The 20,145-nt window shown below is 31.6% G+C and overlaps 1 protein-coding gene across 3 annotated transcripts; it reads left to right on the top strand.

Moving 5' to 3' along the window:
• Positions 1-1,007: 1,007 nt before the first annotated feature.
• LOC120260596 lies at positions 1,008-5,267 on the top strand. 3 transcript variants are annotated; one of them, XR_005536445.1, is made up of 7 exons: positions 1,008-1,268; positions 1,370-1,455; positions 1,532-1,660; positions 1,779-1,898; positions 2,089-2,210; positions 3,413-3,467; positions 5,040-5,267. XR_005536445.1 is itself a non-coding variant. In XM_039268106.1 (7 exons), exons 4-7 carry the CDS (start codon positions 1,926-1,928, stop codon positions 5,172-5,174), a joined length of 372 nt encoding a protein of 123 aa, XP_039124040.1. In that variant the 5' UTR covers positions 1,008-1,268; positions 1,370-1,455; positions 1,532-1,660; positions 1,779-1,925; the 3' UTR covers positions 5,175-5,267. The 3 variants fall into 3 exon arrangements, 2 of the variants coding, with proteins under 2 accessions (XP_039124040.1, XP_039124039.1); XM_039268106.1 differs by having other exon boundaries at positions 1,779-1,985; XM_039268105.1 differs by having other exon boundaries at positions 1,779-1,985; positions 3,413-3,497.
• The last annotated feature ends 14,878 nt before the right edge of the window (positions 5,268-20,145 follow it).

Genomic DNA, 20,145 nt, shown 5'->3' with positions numbered 1-20,145 from the left:
AATAGTAATAATAATTTAAGGCTTTTTCATTCTTTTTGGATCGATCATGGCAATTAAATTAGGGTCCTCTCGCTTGGTCTTTATTCCCCGCCTTTTTTTCCCCTTAATTATTCTTTTGATTATTTCTTTTTAACACGATGAAAATAATGGCAACGTGTGAGCTATATTAGTAAGTTTTGTTGACATTAATTCAGTGCTTAAAAGACCTTGAACACTACAAGAAAGTTATTGTTTAAAAACGGAATATTACAAACGGAATTTATTTCGTTTCTACTTACAACCGATTAACAATGGACCAACAATCGTTTTAAATATAATCTAAATAACAACGGCTTACAAACGGCAATTTAAAATATAATTTATTTAAATATTAAAAATATCCGTTTCTAATCCGTTTCTAATAGAAAGGGACTAAAAAAGGATCTAAAAATTAATATTTTATTTAAGTATTATTATTCTTATTTATATTTAAATTTAAAATTTTTTAAAAGGGTATATATGTGAAAGGTTCTTTTAGATATTTTCACAAAATTTTTCTTCTCTACAATATTCAATGTTAAATTTATTAAATTTTATTAATATTGATAAATTTTATTATTGCTTCCGAGCGGAAATTGTTATGATTTAAATTATATCATTAATACACCATTAACTTCTGTTGTGAAGTTTTTCTCACAATGTTATTCCACTCTAAATACTTAAATAAATTTTATGTTATATCATGTATGCATGCATGTGTAAAAAAGTGTATATATCACAAAAACCTAAGTGGCTTATTTTTTTAAAAAATTAATTACAGATTTTCTTAGATTTTCCTAAATTTGGAAATAATTTTTTTTGAATAATATTAGAAAAAATTATATGTTTTTTAAAATTTTGCCCTAGGGTTGAATGTTGCATTTTGAATTTTTGTAATATTATTTCCTTAAAAGAAACTGTATTAAATTCTGGTTTATTTACAAAATTACCAACTGCTTTACATGTGAACAAAAATAATACAACGGAAAACCCTAGCGATCCTCTCCCTCAGCCCCAGCCCTAAGATCAAACCTCGCCGCCTCGTGCTCCAACCCCAGCGATCTTCTCCCTCAGCACCTCCTTCGGCGTTACCGTTGCCGGCGAAGCCACAGCCGGCGCCGACGACGACATCCCTATTAGACCCTTGCTCATCTCATGGTCACTGCCGCCTCGCCAAGCTCTCCATTCTTCTCCTCCGTCTTGGATCCTCTCGAGCGGTTGTCGGCATGCCGAAGCACTAACGCCCTCCAGTGAGCTTCTTCTCTCCCCTCTCCCTTTTCCCTCTCCCTCTCGATCTCCATCTCCATCTCCAATCAACCACAACCAATCACTGTTCATTCTCTTTCTCCAGGGGAAAAAGAAGGAGGGGAACGCGGCCTGGTACATCACCAGGACCAAGGCTGTTCATTACCTCCAGACTAGTCTCTCCAGCTTCAGGTGCCTCTCTCACTTTTGTTTTGCAGTAAAGGTATTGGTTTTCTCCGATTTTATGCCAATTTTTGCTGATTTGCAGGAAGCTATGTATTCTCAAGGGGATATTCCCTCGAGAGCCCAAGAAGAAGGTCGAGGGAAACCACAAGACCTATTATCATATGAAAGATATCACCTTCCTGGCTCATAACCCCCTGATTGAAAAGTTCAGGTGATCAGTCTCTTCTCTTTGTTTCTGTTTATTGGTTTTGTCTCTTTTGATCTTCGCTATATGGTGTTTAGTAAATTGCTTACATTTTTGTTTGTTTGTTTTTCATCTTATGCTTCAGGGATATAAGGGCCCATAAGAGAAAGATCAAGAAAGCTTTGGCGAAGAAGAATAGAGATCAAGCAAATCGGTTGTTGAACCAATAGCCAAAATACAAGCTTGATATACTTATCCTAGAGAGGTTTGTTACTTCCTAAGCAGTAAAACTATGCATTTGATATCAAAGGTTAACACCTTTTTCATGGACTCTAGATCATCTATTAGACAGGTAGGTTGGTGTCTTTGCTTGTTCGTCTGCTTAAAATTTGCAACATGGATCTATGTCACATATCCTAAACTTTATGATCACCGTTTGTTACTTCTATTCGTAGGGTGTGCTTGCCAAGAGGAGGACTCACTTCCAAGGAAATCAGTTTCCCATCACTGCTAATGCAGCAAACAGGGCAGCTGCTTATTCCACCAGCAACAGGATGGTTAATTGGAACAAGCCAAGGTATTTTTGCTTCATGCCTATTTTTATAGTGTGATTTTTTTCTTTCTTTTACGTATCTGTATCTTAACTGGTAAACATGGTTTCTATCTTTTTAATGATCAACATTATAAGAAATTTGTTTTGGAGGTATGTACATACAACTGAGATGTCTGAGCGGTTTAAAATGCAATTGATTATAACTTAGTGCCTAACAAATGTACTGGATTGTTTTCAAACAATGCTTGGCATGCTTTACTTGTCAGGCTGAAGAATTGCCTATCCAGCTCTTATTTGGATGACTTGTTTGTAATACGTTCAAGTTTTGAGACATCTCTGATCTCAGTTAGGTGAAAAGTTAGAGTTGCATAGTGATTTGGCTATCAGATGTTGTATATGCTAATTCTTAGAAGTTGAATAAGTAAGGTCCATCTCTGCTCCATTAATGACTTTGCTTTACATTGCATGGTGTTGTTGTGATTGTGAAGGATTTTAATGTTTTCAAATTATTATGTTGGAAGGAAGCTTTTGTTTCCTTCAGTGTAGTATATCTGTTTGACTTTTGATGACTCCTCTATTTGTTGAGAGGGAGCATAATGTTTATGATATATCTCACGTGTCTGTTGACACATGCATACCCAAATCCTGTACTATCAAAGAGTTTGCTCATCACTTTGTTGATTCTATTGGCACTGTGTTGCAATTACTTTTTGAGTTTTGATGGATTGTGTTGTTTTCTAATGATCATTAGTAGTGCAAACTGTCTGAATATCTATACAGTGAATTTGATATAAATAATCCTTCCATGGTTTCTATGGCTTTGTTTTTTATATTTAATTGATAGTCAGTTATAGTGTAAATATGGGCTATTTTATCAGGGCCCAAGTCCTAAGTATTTGAGGAACAGGCTGGGTTGTATTATTATGATGGGGAATCTTTGGTGCTAAACAGTTTTTCTGTCATTCAGGGTACCTTGGCATAATTGAATCTTCTTATATTTTTTATTGATGGAGGGTCATAACTTGGTTTATGATCGAGTACTATACTTATAATTTTGAATTTTCATCTACTTATCTTAAAAAAATGGTTTGGAGACGGATAATCATTGATAACTAGTTTGCACTGAAGCCTTCATGAAGTTATGCTGTTTGGAATTATTTTATAGATTTCAGATTTTTTTGGAGTTCTGTGGTTCGAATTATTTTTTGTTTCTGGCTTTTATTCAGGGAAGCAGGCACTTCATTTAGGAGAAATGATGGTGAAAAAAGCTTTGCTGGAAAGGTAGTCCATTGTATTCCATTTGTTAAACATGTATGTAAAGAACACTAGAAGTGGATTAATTTATTTTTTCTGTTTTTAGGAAAAAATCACAGAATCATTTTTTGTTGTTGAAAACATCAAACTTTTGTTAAGCTGCTTTAGTACAATACGGTTTGTAGCCATGATCTGATCATTTGATGGCATTGGCCAAGATCACATTTCTTATATATATATATATAAATATTCTTGGTAAGAACCAGTGGAATACAATGATACTTTGGTAATTTCTTTGGGTGGTTGAATGATGCATATAGCAGTGCTAGATGATTGGGAGATCGTAAGATGGAGACAAACTAACTGGTGATACTTTATGGTGCATATGCTTTATGGAGACAAATTAGTTAACATTATTCATGATTTTATTAATGGATCAACACTTTTGCACCCTAATCACCATCTGAATCATAATAGCACCCATTTCTCCCACCCTCTTTCTTTTCCATTTTTGATTGTGTATGTGTGTGCATTATTGTGTTTGTTCAATGTGTCTTTTAAATCTAAATATGCACTGCACTTGGACATGGTTGGAATAAAATAAAAAATAAAAATACTATACTAACATTGATTTCATTTATTGAAATTTGAAATGTTAGAGAGCCACTAGTCATACAGGAAAAAAAGCATCATGGTAGTTATTATTATTAGTAGTAGTAGTATCATTAGCATCATGGAGTCATACAGGAAAAAAGCCACTAGTATTGAAATGCTAGAGAGCCACTAACATTGATTTCATGTATTGAAATTTGCTTACATTATCTTGTCTGCACATTATGTTATCTCATTGAAATTAATTGTATATTATGAGATGTGATTTGATGGTTTTTTTTAGAGGTCAATCTTCTTATATATATCAGTTTTCCAGGATTCTATTTGAAGTTTCCTCATTCTATTTCTTTGAGTTAAATGTACTTGAATTCTAGCTGAGCTTATTTTTTATTATTCCTTCATCAATATATCTGTCCAAGACTTGATAAGGTTCAATTATTTCTTGGGTCATTAGATTTAATTCTGATGGTTGATAGCAGAAGTATGACTCCTCAAATGTTAATTTGATGATTTATCAAATAGGATTTGAATATATAAGTTAAAATTGAACTTTGTTTTAACATGAGCTCGTATTCTAGCTTTATATATCCAATTCATGATTTGCTGTACATTCTTTTAGATGCCATAGAATGCATATTAAATTTAGATGCCACTTGTGTTCGTTATCTCATTTGTTTTTATTTATTTATTTATTTATTTAATTAGTCCAAATATTATACTACTTTCAATTATGGGAATGCATTTCATGTTCTTTGTAAAGAAAGTCATTGATTAAATTTATGTTATTAATGAGAGTGGTTTTTTAGGAAAGGTCTGTTCAATGGACATTAATGGTATGAAAACCTAGGAAAGTCAGCTAATGTATGAAAACCTTTAATATTTATTTAGTTTTATTTAATATTTGAGAATTGGTTTTATAAACTCAAATTAATTAGCCAATTTAACTCACTATCATTTAATAATATGTTTATTTTTTAATGGATGCAGGAGGAATTTGACAAAGCACTAGTAGATAAATGCAGTCAAGGGGTGAATGAGAATTCTATTAACCAAGACGAATTATGGAATGAGGTAGCCATTGGGAGTCATAACAGAGTGATAATATACATGGTTTACGTTTAGAGTTTTGTGGATTTATGTAGATTGGGCCTTATTATTGTCATGCTATGAGTGTAATAACAATTTTACTTATTTTACAAATATGGCAATATATATTTTGATGAAATTAAATACAGGTTTTATTATTAAATAAATCCATTTATAAATTTTTTAAAGAAAATTGTTCCAAATTTCGTGACAAAAACCATGCCAATATCCTTACTAAATTTAAAACGCGTGCTCTAAAAACGCGATAAAAATGTACTAACAACTATATTATATTTAATACTGTGCCAAAAATCATGACAAAAAATGTGCCAAAAATTGTCTTTGTGCCAAAAACCGTGATAAAATTGACTGATAAACCGTGATAAAAAAGAGTGACAAAAGCAAAAACCGTGACAAAAATGGTACTCAAATAAATCAGAATAAATACCGTGACAACATAAAACCGCTGCTAAAAATCGTGATCAACTAAATCGTGCCAAAAACCGTGCCAAAACACAATCGTGCCAAAACACAATCGTGCCAAAAACTGTGACAAAACACCGTGCCAAGAAATGTGACAAATAAAATCGTCATGCAAAAATAGTGACAACAAACCGTGCCTAAAAATCGTGACAAAACAAAAACTGTGCAAAAATAAGTACTAAAAATCGGCTCTAAAAAGCGTGACAAAATTGGCACGGTTTAGTTAAAGCGTGACAAAATTTGGCACGGTTTTACTATTCCGTGACAAATTATATTTGTCACGCATGCTATAGGCACGGTTATATTTCCGTGACAAAATCCGTGCTAACATCAGTTTATATTACCTGTTTTTCTTGTAGTGGTTAATTAAAGACACGTGGATAAAGATGTGAATTAATCAAATCTGAACGCACTCACCCAGTGACATGGAAATTGGATTGCAAATATGCATCCACACAGGAACATGCGCTACAACTAAGAAAAAGTTGTTATTGTTGGGTTTTTTTTATTAATAATGTATTGAAATTTATTTAATAATATATATTGTTCTTAAAAGAGAGTTCTTTATTTATAAAGAAAATGGTAGCAATATTGAGAAAGGATTAGAAGGCAAAGACTATTGAAGAATATTAAAAAAAAAACTTATGTGTAATATAAAAACCAAACTACACCAAAGGGTTGACCTCATTGCGGAAAACGAGAGTGAGACATTCAAAAGATCATAAGTTCAAAATTCATTAGAAGCAATAATAGTAACATGTTGCCAATTGTGGATGTGGGTTTACAGCACAAGCCCCTCATCCCCGACTGAAAGTATATGGGTTGGACGATAAATTCTCAGCCTATCCACACAACCCTAATGTATAAACTACATTCGCATTTTTAACCTTACAACTCCTTGCAAAAGAAATTCAAATTTTTGATAAAATAAAGAGGAATCATAAAAATCTGAAAAGACCCTCTAGCAATCACATCAATAAACTAAGAGTGATATATATATATATATATATATATATATATATGAAAAGGTGAATATTAATTAAATCATATTTATTAAAATCGACAGGTACATAAAGTAATGGGAATAATAAAAGTAATTAAGTAGGACCAAAACAAAGACTCAAACAAAATGAAGAGAGTTAGCAAATTAACTATGCTAAAACCAAATCAAAGCAAAACATCCATTAGAAGTGCAAAAATAAAAGAGCAAACAAAGCTTAAACAGCCCAGAAAAAAAAACACAGCAAAGGTGATAATTAGGTGCATAGTTGGACATATTGTTATATGATTTTCTACAATTAAATGGCATAGATTGTAGCACTCATTTGGAAGATGATGCTTAACATGGTGTAAAAATTATTTCTAGGTCACGGACAATGTATAATGAGCAAAAGGTAGCTAAAAGAAGCAATTTCAAAGAAAAATAAGAAAAAAAGAGCTCACTTGACATTAAGAATAGGAGAACAAACCAAACAAAGCACCTTATACTCCCCTTAAGGCCACTGCTTACAGCCATAACCTCATCCAGAGGACTTTATGGGAATGCTTATGCCCGTTAGAAGAAGCATAACTGCCAGACATAGGGGCTTATGGGCATGATTTATGCCCGTACGTAGATGCATAAGATTCACCCAAAGGAGTTTACAAGCAGGGCATACGTTTGTAAAAGAGGTCGCAAGCACCATCTAGAGAAGCTTACGGTCTAGCGTTTACGGCCGTAAAATAGACCGTAACATAAAGACATAAGATCTTACAGGCAAAGCTTACGGCTGTAAGATGCCCGTAAGGCATGCGATCCATTATTCCTAGTTCTTTACGACCTTGATCTTATACTCATAAGAGGTTAGGTATAAAAGATTTTACTAGGGTTTTGAGGGAGACTTTTAGCTGCTAATTAAAGGAAATAGAGGAGAAAGAATCTCAGGCCTTTCTTCGACAATCTAACGACTTGCAAGGCTTCATCCACGATCTAGGGCATCATAGGAGCTGTCGATGCAAGTTCTCGGCGTCATTTATGGAAGATTCACCGGCACTCCGAGGAGATAAAGTTTAGAGGGAGTTTTAATATTTTCATTTGTTTTCTTCATATCGATTGGATTGTAAACTTCATGGTGTTTAGACATATATAGATAGATGAAAGGGACAAATGTCACCTATGAAATGCAAGTGCACATGCCATCAAGTAATATAGTGTGCTTAAAAGTAAGTTGGTCGATCCCACAAGGAACTAAGAAATACTAGTACTAACGCTCGTCCTACTATCTAGCCTAAAACAAGATTCAGGATACTAAAGTAAAACTAATGATGGAAACTGTTAAAGGGGTAAATCAAGCATGTGACAAAGGTGTCTGAGCATAGATTTCTTCAAGGGGTTGTTAGGTCTTGGGCAATGGTTGCATAAGTCTAGCAATCCAAATTGAACTGAGAAAGTTCCTAAATTATACTACCCTCTTTCTCAAGGTGAGTAATAAGTGATCCGATACGGTATTAATGCAGACAACCCTACGACCGCATTGCACTCTATGAACTTTTAACAAGGATAGACAAAAATTCTAAATGTAGATAATTCTTCTCTCGAAATAATTGTTCCCTTAATCCCATAGAGCAGAAACAAGATCTCTCTCTGAAACTACTCCATACGATTGCATAGAGGGTGGAATTACTTGTCAATACACTCGGAAGGATTGTGGGAGGACTCACAATCCTTTTCAGTTGCCGATTGACTATGCTAGGTGGGTCTCTTGACTCACCACACAAGCACATCAAATAAAAATCTAGGGATCCCGCCTCAATAGCATTCAAGACAATAGATACACGCAATAGAATTCAATAATAAATGATTGCAATTAATAAATCAATGTTAAAGCATTCAAGATCCACAACCAAAGGCAATCAAATCATAAACCCTAGAGTTCATCTATGCCCAAACACCATGAAAATTAGTTCTCCATTAATGGAGAACAACAATCCAATCCAAATAAAATAAAATACATAAAGAGAATAATAAAACTCTCTCAAAGTTCGCAATCTCTTTAGATGGGTGAAGTTCTTCAAAGAATATTCCCCGATATCACTGCCGAGATCTCTCCATGAACGGCTTCCCTTGAAGCTGTGTACCTTTGTCTGTTTTCTCTCTTTTACTTCCTTCCCCCATAGAAGATGTGCCATAGAAACCCTCCAAATCTCCCCTCAAAGGGCGACCAAAGAGTAGAGAAGAAGGTCCTTTAAAAATCCAAGTTTCTAAGCTTTTATAACTCAAAAATGGAGGGTTCTTACGGCCACAAGAGATCCTTATGTCCCGATGCTTACGTCTGTAACAGTACTCATAATACTGTCCGTAATTTTCACAGGTTGCGGTTACGCCCGTAACAGTACCATAACAGTGTCCATAAAATAGTGATTTGCTACATTATCATAACAGTACCATAACAGTGTCCATAGTAATTTTCTAAGCTTTTATAACTCAAAAATGGAGAGTTCTTACGGCCACAAGAGATCCTTATGTCCCGATGCTTACGCTGCATGATAGCACTCCATAATTACGCCCTGTAATTTTTCACGGAGTTCTTGATTACGCCCTGTAATGCATACCATAACAGTGTCCATAAAATAATGTCCGTAATAAGAGTGACATGAGCCCAACCGTAAGTCACTCTAAAAACTGTATTGTTCTTCCAAAATTAGCTCAAATCAACTCAAACCTGTTCCTCTTAATCTATATGCCCTCATTCTAGCCTGAATATGAAATAGAAGCAAATTAAGCACCAAATCCAATCACATATTCAACAATTACATGCAAAGTGCTATAAATAATAACAATCTAACACATTCATTCAAGCACTTATCAATAGAACCTAGGGTTTACTTTTTTATGACAATGGTTGTAGACTTTGAAGTTTATATCAATTGATTTATTGTTATATTTTGCTTTGAATTCAATTGTTCTTATTTCTTGTCCTGAACTCTATCATAGCAAAAGCAGAGAGTTTCATGATTGATGTACCTGTGTGACGTATTGAGAGATTCACCTTGTATAGACATATTACAATTGAAGAGAACTATGAGTCCGCATAGAAATAGGGCACTTTGAGATTGAGATTTCTCTCCCCATGATTCTTTCGAGTGAGTTGACATGAGAATTCCAACTGTAGTGCAATCGTAAAAATTGAGTATAATTAGAAAGAGGTTCTAATCTTTCTTTGTATGGGATTAAGGTCAAAAACCTCAAGATAAGGATTGGCTACTTATTGAATCTGTTTTTCTAGATAGAGTTCACCAAATGTTGTAATGCAGTAGTAGGGTAGTTTATATCAATGCCATATGGGACTAGTTATTGTTCACCTTGAGAAATGGAGCAACATGATTGAGGAACTGCCCTAGTTCAATTGTATTGCAATATATAGTATGTGCAACCTTATCTGGAGCTTAATCAAACCCTAGAGAAAATCTATACTTGAACATCCACCCATCTTTCATGCTTGACTTGCTGTGATTTTATATCTGCTTTAATTCTTAGTTTCCGTTTCATATTTGACGCTGACTTAGAATAGGCTAATTGATGAGCCTTGAATTAATACTAGTACTCCCTAGTTCCTTGTATATCGACACATTATATTACTTGGTTAGCACATACACTTGTATTTCATAGGTGACATTAGTCCCTATTAAAAGAACACAATCACATTAAGATGGGCCAATAGACAACACTTCAGGAAATGCTATGATCATAGCCAGCACTGAGAGGGATGCCTGATACAGACGTTGAGGGGCCAACAAAGTTGAGACTTTTTCTGATCAGCGTGAAATCTTCTTCATATTTTACTTTTATGGTTGCTGGAGATGCATTAATTCAATTATTTAGCATATGATCAATTTTGCATATTATTGAAAGGCATAAAAATCATGTGTAAGTGAAAATGTGGTTGTTTCTTTCAAGCCAAATAGGTTATATATATATGTGAAAAATAAAAATATAATTTAGAGTTTAACAAGCAAGGATAATCCTTTTCAAAAAAAAAAAAAAAGCAAGGATAATGAAACTTCAATTATATATATGTAAGTGGTTGTTTTAGTTATATATTGATAGCCAAGGGTACGGTGCACATGAACTATGGTCCTAGAGTTACATTGAATTTTCAGATAGCTTGGCAAATTTTTGCGCACTCAAATCATGGCCTTCCCTCTTTCACGAAGGAAGACTTCCTACATAGATTGTTAAATTAGGAGCTAATGCAAGGTTGTGTTTTTGAGTTAAATCATATTAATTTGTGTGTTAGCATTTTCCTTTAGTGATGTGTAGCTCTTTTAGCAGTATATATGTATGTATATTTTTGTGTGAAAATCCCACTTACAAGTAGGTGACTATAAAACAAATTGAAATTCTCCTAGTTTTACAGTAATTTCACTTGCAACAAAAATTAACAGAAAACTAAAATAGTGTAAAATTGCAACCATTAATAGGTCCTTTTCCCAAACCTTCACCATTTCATTCATTTCTCATTCTCCAAAGCAGAGAAGAAGAGAATGTTTGCGAGTCATTTTAAGGCTTAAGATTAGACCTTTCTCCATTGCCTTGCGGTTTCTTGGGGTTATCCCTCATTTGAATTCCTTTTTAGGGATGGTTTAGTTTTTATTCTTTGTTCTGGTCAAGTGATGGGATTTAGAGGTGGTTGTTGTTTGAGATGCTAAATTCTTCTTGCTTGATGTTGAAGAAATCTTATACTGTATTAATGCTTGATTTGATTTGGGCTTGAGTTCTATTAAGATCTACATTTTTGTTTGTGCTTCACTGTTTCAGACTGTGCTGCATTAATTAGTACCTTCTTTATTAGATCAATTTTATTTTCAATAAATTACTGATCATGAGAATTAATGTTTGTTCTTTTGCAGAATTTCAGATAAAATTTGTTCAATATTCGGTCATAGTTCTGCAGTTGTCGATGTTTTGAATGCAATTTTAGCACGTATCATGTTTTCATCATGTTCATTCATATCTGAGTTTTTTAAACAGATGTATTTATTTGGATTCATTTAAGCCTTTTCGTGAGCCTTCGGTGAATCACTTTATATAGAAAAAGAACAATTTTCATGTTGCTTTACTTGGTTTTGTTTGTTTTCCTTATTCTTTGTGCTGGATTTTATATTAATTGGATATATAATAAGCCTGGAGTCTTCTTCTAAGTAAACATGGATGTAAGCCATAGTCTTCTTGGAGGCATTCCATCAAGCATATATATATTATGAATTGTCTGTTTTTTTTTTTATGAAAAGATGAATAAATCATTTTAATTAAAATAAGTCAGAATAAAAATAGTCCACTACAATCCAAGATGTCTGTGCTATTTTATCTCATTGTTTGATTTTCTGTTTTAATAAATTGTGATATTTATTCATATTTATCTATATATATATATCTGTGTGTGTGTGTGTTTTCTCACATATATTTGTTCAACTGAGAATAGGAAAAACCAATGTTTTTCTTGAATGACTTCAAGCTAATGTTATAATCTATATGTTAATATATGTGATCGTGTTTGTAATAATTTGTGTATTTTTCATATATTTTTTCCCAAAAATACCATTTATTTTTAAATTTAAGTATAAAATTTGTTCGTTAGATACAATTTTTTAAAAAAATACTAAATATTCTAGAATTAAATTTAATTCATTAAATTAATTAATTGTTTTTAAAAATTAATTTTTATGAATAAAATAATTAGTCCTAATAATTGATAATAGAAGTAATCTCTCTATCCCACTGACTATATCTTTTAACTTGCATCAAACTAAATAATGAAAAACTAAATATAACATTTTTAAGGGAAAATGAATTATAACTCCTTCAAAGTTTCAAAACATTCCGGACAAACCCTATGACATTTAAATTTGCCAAACAATCCTTTTTTTTTTATATTTTACTTTTCAATCATGACAATTTATTTTTCAATTAATGCAACTTACTCCGTTAGTTTATTCTATCTTACAACATGTATTTTCCACTTAAAATATATAGTTTCCGTTTAACATTGCGTGTTTTCCTTTAACCACATAAGTTTTCACTTAACATATAATACATTTAAATTTAAAATTTAGCCTTTCCGTTTAAAATTATGGGTTTCCGTTTAAAATTTGGTGTTTTCGCTTAAAAAACTAAGAGTTAATTCTATTAACATCAGCTACCTTTATGTCAACATCAGCCATCTTTGTGTCAACATTAGCCTCCTTTATGGAAGAAAGGTCTGAAAAGTAACAAAAAAGAAAATATCTTTTGGGAATACTCAAAGTCATGAGATTGTTTTGTGAATACTTTAATAACTTTAGAGGGACTATTTGTTCATTATCACCATCATTTTTAATAACAACAAATTATATAACAATAATATAATTTCAAAGATATATTTTATTTCATTTTTAAAAACCAAATAACCTATACTTAAAATATATTTTGAAAAATCTACATTTTCTTAAAGGAAGCAAGAAATACATACCAAAAAAATAAAAGCCAAAGGAAAAAAAAAAAAAGGCTAACACATGGAATAGGACAAATTGAAAACACTCTTTGCGAACACTCTACAACAACTTTTAATTGGGTGAAACTCAGACTTTTAAGGATCCTAATATTTATTACATCATTTGACATCTTTCTAAATTAATGTTTGTTAATGGCATTGATGAAAATTCATATATGTTAAGTCTGATGGCATGGATTGACATTATATGACAAGCCAAGTGGTGACATTGCATGAGGATGATGACGTGGTTAGAAGTGACTCATCAAAAGAAAATGTGACTAGGATGATGATGTGGCAAAGGATGATGTCATGACATGTTACAAAGATCAAGGTGGAGATGTTATGAAGATCAAGGTTGAAGATTTTATTTAGTAGATATTCCTATCAATATAATCATACGATGATAAACTATTTTTGGAAAGTGCATCAAGGCTAAAGGATCTCTTCAAGAAAGGTAAGTTTTATTTTAGGTATAACTATCTATCCTTGGTAAGATCCGGGATGATAATTCAAATCTTTGATAGAACTCTTTTTTCGAAAGATCTATTTGAAGAGAGAGGAATATTGGCAAGATTTCAAGATCATGAAGATTGTATGAAGCTATTAGAAGATACAAGTTAAACTTGGTATGAAGCTATTTGAAGACATAAACTAAATAAGATAAAGACATGCCAAGGAGAATATCAAGACCATATTTAGAAACTCAATTTCAATGAAGATCCAAGAGCTATCTATGGGCGGAACTATTCATGGAGACTGATCATGTTTGGAGATTAATTGAAGATTGCAAGAGATATGATTAGAGATTTGGAGATCCAAGCATGGATGATTGAAGATCATGCTTGAAAATATTGAAGACTAAACTTGGATGAAGATGAGATCAAGTTTAGTAACAATATTTCATGTGCCAAGATCAATTGGGAAGACCAAACTTGAGCCAAGTTTGGAAAGAAGATCGGGTGATCTTCGGTGGCTATCTTTGGTGAGATGGTCATGTGTGCCTTGGTGGGCACATCCCTCGGGAGAGGGAGACCTGCTGAAGTGACGTGAGGAAGGAAGCAGCTGCAGGCAGGAGAAGCTCGGGTCGAGTCAACTGCTACGAGGCGAACTGAAGGAACTGGGAGGTTGAAGGTCGCAGATTCGGGTGCATCTGGCTAGAACTCAGTCATGTTCAGTAAGGTGGGTCATGTTGCAACTGGGTGTTGCAACATCTAACTTTGGAAGGTATCCAAGTTAGGAAACCGAGAAAAATTCTAAAAGATGTAACTGTATTAGATGTCGGTGCGTCTATATAAGAGATCCTGCTTGAAGATTTAGGATGAGCCAACCAGTGAGAGTTGAGTGTGTGGCCGTCGGACAATCTTGAGAGGATATTCTTTGTATTGAGAGAGTGAGTGAGTGTTGTACTTCTTGTTCTTATACCTCTTTTAGTGGATTGTTTCTCCGGGCCTGGCCCCCCAGATGTAGGCAAGATTGTGCCGAACTGGGTTACCAATTTGCTTATCTCTTTTATCTTGCTTTGATTGTGTGTGAGTGTTTAATCTTTAAGTGAATTTTTGAGTGAACTTAGCACATCACACCTCCACCGGAACCATCAATATAGTTTCTATCTCTTGATATTTTGCAAGTGTTATATAAATTCCATACTAGTTGTGAACATAATTATAGTTGTTACATTAAAATTGAATATATATATATATATATTGGTGACAAATTAACTTGCATTAAATTTCTCCGTTTTAATAATTTAGGTCTCAATCTCACACCGGAAGAAGTCAAATCATTAACATTTTACTTAGGAATCGAATGCCTTACTGCTGGGCTATTGCTATGGTTGCACATGTTTGTGATAATATATAGTATAAAACCATTTGAGATACATTTGAGACATATATATATATATATATATATATATATACCACCATTAAACAACGTTTTGGTGCAAGCTTTCTTACTTGAAGAACACTATTAATTATTTGATATTTGATATATATATAGTTTATATATTAGAGATGAATGATAGCATGAAGACAAATGTTAAAAACAGTTAGGCAAACAAGGTATCAAATAAAGATCTGTAGACAAACAATGTTGGCACCGTTGCATTCATGGGACCCAGCACATGAACACAGTGGGATAATTTAGGTTTTGGAGGACCCCTTAGCTGTTCATCTCCTATAACAAACCAATCAAAGTGGGAGGCAAACCAAAAGCTCTTTCCATCAGTCTCACCCTTCACTCATGTCCCCACTGACGTGGAATTGGTTGGACTATCAATTCAGCCGTTCCTTTAGGTCTACAGCCTAAACAATTACCCTATATACTACATCATCCATGCATGTATCTCAATACTCTCTCTCTCTCTCTCTCTCTCTCTCTCTCTCTCTCTCTCTCTCTCTCTCTCTCTACATATTTATATTTGCAACTTGGTTTAGTGATATATATATTTCATGTGGACCAAATGATCATACCATTGGTAACTTATAATATATATATTAGTAACCAAGAAGTATAGAGTTAATTAGTTTGAGGATTTGAAGATGAAGAAACGTCACTTAGTGTTGAGAAGGTGTGAGAAGGCAAGTAGAGGAGGAGGAGGAGGAGAAGGAGGAGGAACAAGAAGAACAAGAAGTGTGAGATATGGAGAGTGCCAGAAGAACCATGCAGCAAGCATTGGAGGGCATGCAGTGGATGGTTGCAGAGAGTTCATGGCCGACGGTGAAGAAGGGACAACAAACGCACTCAAGTGTGCGGCGTGTGGTTGTCACCGGAGTTTTCACCGGAGAGTGCCTGAGTATGAAGGTTCTTGTGACTGTTCTCTTATCACTGCAACAAGGCAGTGAGTTTAATTATATAAGCATGCTTGCATGTCTTGTGCTTTATAGGTATACTATTTAATTTATATATATATGTGTGTTCTTGGTTCCATTTCTTTGCCTTTTAGATTTGTTTTTATTATTTGTGCTTGATTATTCACATTTGAATCTTAACTTCATTTCAGTTGTATGTGTGTTAATTTCTGTTTATATACTAGGGTATATATATATATATATATATATGAAGGCATGGTCTAGACTTCAGAGATGCATCAATATGGTTTTATAGACAGATGAGATTTTTACTTGGAATCCTCTTGGACAAAGTAGTGACATTTTTTTGTTCTTGGGTTTATTATTTTTTTTCCTTCAAATTTTTATTTGTATAAAGTCTCTTTTGTTTATAAATTATAATTAGATAGTGTATATATAATATGAAAAAACCTTCAATTTTTTATGATTTTTAATTAAAATCTTATGATTTTATTTGTTACTGGTATGCATTAAATTATATATATATATTATATATAAAAAAAAGAGTCATTTCAGTCCAAATTAAAACATCAAAAATCGTGTAATGGGAGCAAAAAATATTTATAAAGTCAAGCAATTTCATTATTTTTAGGGATAATAACTTTAAAAAAAAATTCTTCATATATAAATATATATTGATTTATTAAGGTTCCAAGATTGCAAGAGTGGCGGTTTAGGAGGAGTTAGTTAAAATATGGTTGTGGCTGAGGTTGAGCTGAAAGTGTAGGCCAGACTTGAATGCTTAGCAATCTTGGGCCACTTCTTTATATGAACAAACATAATATTATATATATATATATATATATATGTACCTACCAATTCAGTCACTATAACAAGTAGCATTAATTTAACAATTTATATTTGAAGAAAATAGTTTAATTAGCAAAGGGAATGTGAAGTTATAAATGTAGAAGTACCATTCTTGATTTTCATATATATGGACTCTGTAATTTATTAGTTATTAACTATCCTATAGTAATCTGTCTTATGAATCCAGGATGGATTCTAAGTGTTACTAACAATGGATGTATAAATACCATGTTAAGAGATAATTGATTAAAATAATATAAATATGTCTTTAGGTAATGTGGAAATACTCCCATATAAAAGGTGGAAACTCTCCTAATACAAATTAAATCATAGAAAATGAAAAAGAAAAAAAATCTAAAAAGTGTTTAACATAAATTTTATGTAATAATGTGATAGAGCTTGATTTATCAAGTCTTTTGATATTTAATAAAGCAACGTGGAAAGAATTCATCTAGTAAACCCCAAATAGTTGAGACTAACAATTTGTTATTAATTGTTGCGGATATTTAATAGCTAAATAATACCATTATGTTTGAACTAGTGGTAGAAACACAATGCATAGAAGCAATGATTTTTTTTTTAAATATAATTTAAAAATAAGTATATTCTGACTTCTCTTTTTTTGGGTTGCCATTTTTAGCTATTCTATATAGTTGAGGGGTTTAACAAAAATAGGCAACAATAAGCTTAGGTATTTTATGCAAAACTCATAATGAAACCAAAATTTTTTTTAAATATATCATATATGAAATTATTTTTTATAATCTTGTATTAGATAGGTTCGGTAATTAAAGTTATAACTTTGAAATAATGATTACTGTTCATCAATGTCAGTCATTGGATCGTGATCCAATGGCTGATAATTAGATTTTCATAAATTTTTTATTTATGAATATGTATTGTCATGTATATATATATATATATATATATTTAAATTTATGAGCAAGTGTGCAATGCTGGAAACATCATTATAGAAATGTTCCACTTATAATATATGTTTCTGTTAATGTACAGAGTAAAAGGTGACGTTCTCTTTCTTGTTCTTATTCATCCAAAAGTCTAAAGGTTGATGATTCTTAATAATAATGATATAATATATATACATCATGATACACTAAGGCTTTTTTAAAAGCCAAATTTGCATTTATATTTACATCTATAAATCTCACATAGTTTGAGCAATAATTAAGACTAGTCCTTCAATCATAAAAAGAAGTTGTTTAATTTGTAGTTAAATGAAGTTGCCCTTCAATCATAGCTTGATATGTAAATAAGTTAAAAAAAATTTATTTATTTTAAATTATAGCAAGAGTTGATTTATTTATTTATTTATATTTTGGATAGCGTTTAGGAGAGTATGATATATCAAGTTGTTTATATATTTTTCTCAAAACTTATATAATTGGTTATAAATTAAATTGATTGACCATATAGATAAAATAAACTAATATTTAATCAAAGTAGTTTTGCTTGATAATAACAAATATATTTTTAATCAAATAAAAAATCATTCATGGACAATTAATCCAAAGTGGATAATATCTTACGCAAGTAACAAAAAAGAAAAGAAAAAAAATGTAGAAAATACGAAGTAGGACATTTGAAAATAAATAAATGAAGGAAAGAAGAGGGAGACATGAATCATTAATAATCTTTGAAGAGCATGTGAAGGTCTTCAGGATGATGGTTTGAAATGGCAGGACCTAACTTTTAATGAGAGGGGGTCATGCCATTCCTCAAGGCTTCCACATGCTTTTGCCCACGCCCACCCATGTTAGCTTTCTATTATTATTATTATTATTATTATTATTATTATTATTATTATTATTATTATTATTTATGTATTTGAAACACGGTTTTAGAAATTATAGACTCTAAATCAGTCCAAAATAATGACAGCCCTATAAAAAAAATAGACATTCTCTAATAAATATTTAACTGAAAGCATTATAAGTGATAAACATCTCCCATTGGACTCTAAACCAATTCAAAGTGAGGTAAAATATTAAAAAAATTTATAAGATGACCTCTTCTAATTGGTGTTTTTACATACACAATAATTCAAACTCGAAACCATTTACTTAAATAATTAACCTCAGCCTCTACTATTTTAGACTAGCCCTAATAATTTTTTATTATTATTTTAATTAATATATTTATTCTCTTTGTTCATTGGATATGTTTGTTCTTTATTTATTTCATAATTTATTCATGTTTGATGATTGTGTTCTTCATTTTAAGTTGTTACGTGTGCGTGTTAGTATTAATTGAAAGACCATATTATTAATTTTTTTAATTATCCAATTTCCAAAAGCATCAAGGGAAAGAATCTTCGTTCCTCTGTTTCAAATTATCTTCTTTTTTTAAGTATTTGTCATTTTAAAAAAAATTATAAAGCATTAATTACATAATTTTTTTTAATTTTGTTGGTTTAATTTAATGAAGTGTATTTGAAAAGAGAATGTCTTAATGGAAGCAAATAATCCTAATAAAAATATAAAAGTGTCCTATCACAATATATATATATATATATTAGGATGTTTAACAGTAATATGTCTTAAGAATGACTCCCTCCATTAGATGTAACTTAATTTTAAGAATTCTATAAAATATTAATATGTTTATTCAATTTTGTTCTTCTTATTTCATAAAATTTATTTAAAGAAAGAGTGTATATAAATGTGAGTAAATAATTCTAATAAAAAGATAAAATTATCTTATTATAATATTTCTTTTAGATTTTAAAAGATTTAATGGCAACTTTAACGCTCATATAAAATGCTCAAAGGTGATAGATAATTTGCAAAGGGGAATAAATATATAATGTCTCACCATTATAACCAAGAGTATATTAATTAATATAGCATTCTTATTTAAATATCAAATGTTTGGAATAAATCACAAACATCATATAATCCAACAGTTTTAACATAACCTAAATTTTATTTTTGACCATTTTAAAAATGGACAAAATACTTTGTCAACCAAGAGTACATGTCGGTGTAAAAGATAATATATCCATATATTTTTTTAAAAATTAATAAGTTAATTTATTTAGTACATGTTATTCTATTGTTAGTGTATGTTTGTTTATTATTAGTAACTTCCATAGTAAGAGTGGCCCAATAAAAAATAAATATATAACTGCTAATTATTGAGGTTCTCCAATTAATCCTTTTTTATTATTTTTCATATTTAATTGTTAATAGTTACAATAACTTAATACCGTGTATTTTTTTTAATAAACATGTAAAAAATTTAAAAAAAAAAGGAATAAAAAGAAAAGAAAACCAAAGATGGCCCCCGCCATTAGAGAAAAAAAAAAAAGTTAAGTATTAGAATGAGTGATGCGGG

This window comes from Dioscorea cayenensis, chromosome 5 (assembly GCF_009730915.1).
Source record: "Dioscorea cayenensis subsp. rotundata cultivar TDr96_F1 chromosome 5, TDr96_F1_v2_PseudoChromosome.rev07_lg8_w22 25.fasta, whole genome shotgun sequence".
Taxonomy (NCBI): domain Eukaryota; kingdom Viridiplantae; phylum Streptophyta; class Magnoliopsida; order Dioscoreales; family Dioscoreaceae; genus Dioscorea; species Dioscorea cayenensis.
Note: the sequence above shows the minus strand (reverse complement) of the source record. Positions and strands in the feature narration are given on the sequence as shown.

Excerpts from the sequence above, each read along its gene's own strand:
- LOC120260596 (XM_039268105.1), top strand. The coding sequence starts at position 1,926 with ATGCATTTGATATCAAAGGTTAACACCTTTTTCATGGACTCTAGATCA. Across the intron at positions 1,986-2,088 it reads CTAGATCATCTATTAGACAG|GGTGTGCTTGCCAAGAGGAG; the intron begins GTAGGTTGGTGT and ends TTCTATTCGTAG. Across the intron at positions 2,211-3,412 it reads GTTAATTGGAACAAGCCAAG|GGAAGCAGGCACTTCATTTA; the intron begins GTATTTTTGCTT and ends GCTTTTATTCAG.